This window comes from Aulonocara stuartgranti, assembly GCF_965226115.1.
Source record: "Aulonocara stuartgranti genome assembly, chromosome: 10".
Lineage (NCBI taxonomy): Eukaryota > Metazoa > Chordata > Actinopteri > Cichliformes > Cichlidae > Aulonocara > Aulonocara stuartgranti.
Window position 1 is genome coordinate 16,199,997 of NC_138946.1, and position 4,100 is coordinate 16,204,096.

A 4,100-nucleotide genomic window follows, 5' to 3' on the forward strand; every position below is an offset into this window, starting at 1 on the left:
AATAAATTCAAAGTCATTTTAAATGACAAGGAGGTTGCTGCATGAGACTGTACATTTGTTTTATGTTTATCTAGCTTTGAAGTTTATCATTTTGGTTTGCATTTATGTATTTCTGTATGCATACTGTGTATTATCAAGTAAACATTGCTCACTGAACTCCTGTGCATCCTGGCTAGGACACTTTCATAAGGAATTGGAGAGTCAGATGTCCCTGGTTTAATAAAGAATAACTACATAAAATTGTACCGACTTTAAGGAGTGACCGGAAACTACAATACTTCAGCTAAAAAGACAAATATAATAACACTTTACTGGCACAAAGCCATGCTGCTAATCAGATTTAGCTTTTTCAATGCTGGTGAATTAAAGCGCATCTCAAACATACACAAAGACATAATTTCATCTTTATTAAGGCAATAAATTTTCACTGAGGGTTACAATAAGGCTGTTGCTTAGCTCACAAAGCGAAACACAGAGCAGAGTAGTTTAAATAAACAGTGTGCATCTGGAATCAATTATTTTCTCACAAGATGTTTCTGAACATTAAAAAAAAATCAACCAGCCACATTTTAGAGTTTGAGTCGACTTCTGTTAATCTTCACATAGACTTCCTGTGGCTGTGAATCTCACTGGAACCTCTTGAGGAAGTCCTGGTACGTCTGCCTGTGAGCAGATGCGGCAGGAACAAAATGACCACCAGGATGAATGAGGACCTGAGGGTCTTGGAAGGAGGGGAGGAGCTCCCTGCTCATCTTATCAGGGATCACTCTGTCCTCCAGTCCAAACACATGCAGGGAGGGCACCTGGATGGGAGAGTTGTAAAACTTCTGGTGTTGCGTACATGCGCTGCGGAAACCGGCGACGATGATGGCAAAGCGAAAGTTGAACGTCGGCTCCAGTTTTTGCTCCTGAATTGAGCACAGCATGGCGACGAAAGCAGCCCCCTGGCTGAAGCCCAGGATGCCATCAAATGGACCCTGGTCCTTCACAGCTTCTCTCACAGCTGTCACGCTCTCGTCAAGCCCCAGGCTTTCTTCACACTGCTGCTGAGCGTTGAAACTCCGAGCCTTGATGTCAGAAAACCACCAACCCCTGGGGTCCTCATCACCTCCAGACTCAGGAGCTGAATCATTCTGTTTATCTGCAACTTCTGAAAGGACAGAAGAGGAAAGTGGCTACTTTCAAAGGAAGGCAACAGAGATTTGGGGTTGATGCAGATGCTGATATTTTTGTGGGTATTTGTTTCTACTTTTATAGTCTCTCAGTTCTTCTTCAAAACATCTTTGAACATTTAGCGAGCACTAAATTGATGTGACATAATAACTCGGGCCAATGCAACAGGCTGACAGCAGACAACAAAACAGCGACTAACAGTGATATCTGGCACATATATTAGATTACATAAAACCAGGAAGGTATGTTCAGATTAAAGAAACATAAAAATTAGTTTTCAGACAACCTGTCCTGAGTTTTCAGCCAAATTCCACAGATGACCTGGTCAACAGTGGAATTTGACCTGTGGAATTTAAAATGAGAGCATAGAACAGGTAAAAAACTCTGATCAGATATAGATCAGTTATATATGCACCTATCGTAAAATCCTGTGTGAAAGTCTCAAGCCACCTCTCATTTCTTTATATTTTACTTCCAAGCAGCCAGACTTGTATATTTTTAAGTGGTCTCAAGTAATAGTTCTCCAGGCTTTCTGAAGGTCTTGCTGCAACATATTACTAAACGGCCCAGCCCTAAATTTCCTGTTATGCAAAAGTGAGCATCCTGAATATGGATGACAAAACACAACAATATGGTTGTATCTGAAAAATAACAAACTAATATAAATAAATCATTAACACATATCTAAACCAGCATTTAATTTAAAACCAATACTATAATGTTAAGTATTTGAATTATTGCCTGAAAGAATATACATACCCGTGTCAATTACTCATAAAATACATACTGATATAATATTCTGTACTGTGAGTCACCCCTTATTTCTTTGTTTTGCTCTCAAGAAGCCACACATTCTTGTCATTTTTAAAGCGGTCTTGAGCAATAGTTCTCCAGTTCTTATGAATCATTCAAGAATAAAAACAGGCACCTAACTCAAGAGATGAACCAGTGTTATATCGACACATATGAAAACAATTTTAAATTGTATCTTTAGGCACTTTGTCAGAAGAAAACACAATTTCTTTAGGTGAATTTTTGAAAAATGCCAAAGACGACAATGTTTGACAGAAATAAAAATTGTATTTTTTCACCGACAAGGTGATTTCTGAAGTGCCATCTAATCTAAAAGTTATCATGATGTGCACTGCGTCCTTAAAAATTTAGAGGAAACTAGACAAGTGGAGAACAAAAGAAGCACCAGGACTTAATAAAAAAATATCTACAGCAGTAAACAGTACCTAAAAGATCCAACAGAAACTCTTCAGTTGATCAATCTTCCCTCTAGCACCTTGAAGTGACTGTTGTTGTGATTTGGCACTATATAAATAAACCTGAGTTGAACTGAATTATTGGTTACTGTAGCCTTATTAGAAATGTTTTCAGGAGTTCTTAGAAAGGGAAACAGGGAGAAACGACTGAGGTATGGCAAATCACACAAGAACTGGACTGAAAATGAATGGCAACAGGTCATATAGAGTGATGAATCCAAACTTTTGGTTCAATTAGACATCAGTATATAAAGAGGTGGTCAAGAGAGAGGTGCAACAATGTGTGTCTTTAGCCATCTCTAAAACATGGTGGAGGCTGTGTCATTGTTTCGGGCTATATTTTAGCTGTCTTGTTAAAACTCAGTAGAATTTTAACCACACCAAATATGGCCATAGCAAACATTGAGTTTAAAGCATGTTAGAACTGAACAAACTCTGCTTTTGCCTCATATTCTGTTTTTCCATGTCTCCTTGCACACTTGCACGTTTCAATAAATCACTGCACCCAATATCTCATTTTCGTAGAAAAACTTGAATGAGAGATAGCCCAAATATTTACACAATTTACTTTAACTGGGTAATAACAACTATTCCTTAATAATTATTAAGTTCTATTAACACACAGTTAGCTATAGGCTCAGCAACAGGTGTTGGTGACCCACCTTCCGTGTTAGCTTGCTGCACACTGAGGAGTGCACTCACGTAAACCAGCTCTACGTGTTTTTTCAGCAGCTTCCGCAGAGCCCCAGTCTTCTCACGGAACGAGGTGGCGTTCTGACGGTATCCATGGATACACAAGACCCGGAGAGGTGCCATGGACAAGTCAGCCGAGCTAACTTGGCTAAAGCTAGCCCGAGAAGTTAGTTTCACTTACGGGGTCTGAGGATATTGACGTGGCTGATAAATATATGACAATAATACGCCACGATCTTATAGCTTAACCACTGTAACTCGTCTGCTGAAATACACAGCCAGGAGAAAACAGTTAATCAGTTGTTGAAATCAATCAAATGTAATAAATAGCTACAGTATTCACGAGCGTAGTCAGAGCAGGAAGGAATGATTATTACTTCCGTTTAGTCTTTTCAAAATATGACTCTTCATAGTAACCAATGGGATTTTTCTAAGAAATAATAAACAAACAACTAATGATAATACATAAACAAACAAACAAATAGCTTTTTAAGTTGAAAGTTTAGCAAAAACACACTTACTCTGTCACAAACTACATATATATTATCCACAACTTTATGTTATATCGTCACATTAGTTATTTTCATAACTTTTCAGAGGTGGTATGGTACCATCTAAAGGTTTTTGAAAATACAATCATGGGGTGAATGCTATAGATAACTGAAATAACAAAAAGAAGAGCTAACCTAGGAAAAAACTGCATATGGAAATTCCTATGAGAATTTGTACTGAAGATTCTGAAAAAAAGAATACTGTTCATGCATAACTAGGTAGTATTTGCCACTTTTTAGAGCATCTGTATGAAGATAGAAGATCGTGCTGTTAAAGGGATAATAAGTGATGAAGAGTGGTCATGTTTTTTTTCAAAATTCTCTAAACTAATGCACCTGAAAACAAGGCCTGAAGTGCATAAGCACCTGCAAAAAGCAGGTAGGACAGAGAGGAAAAAGCATCACCTGGAAGTAT

The 4,100-nt window shown here is 38.1% G+C and overlaps 1 protein-coding gene across 1 annotated transcript; it reads right to left on the minus strand.

Annotated features, from left to right (window-relative positions):
- Positions 1 to 385: 385 nt before the first annotated feature.
- ovca2 (OVCA2 serine hydrolase domain containing) lies at positions 386 to 3,496 on the minus strand. The gene is made up of 2 exons (XM_082549889.1): positions 3,104 to 3,496; positions 386 to 1,150 (listed from the first exon to the last, which is right to left on the minus strand). The coding sequence occupies exons 1-2, from the start codon at positions 3,255 to 3,257 to the stop codon at positions 627 to 629; spliced, it is 678 nt and encodes a 225-aa protein (XP_082406015.1). The 5' UTR covers positions 3,258 to 3,496; the 3' UTR covers positions 386 to 626.
- Between the last annotated feature and the right edge of the window lie 604 nt (positions 3,497 to 4,100).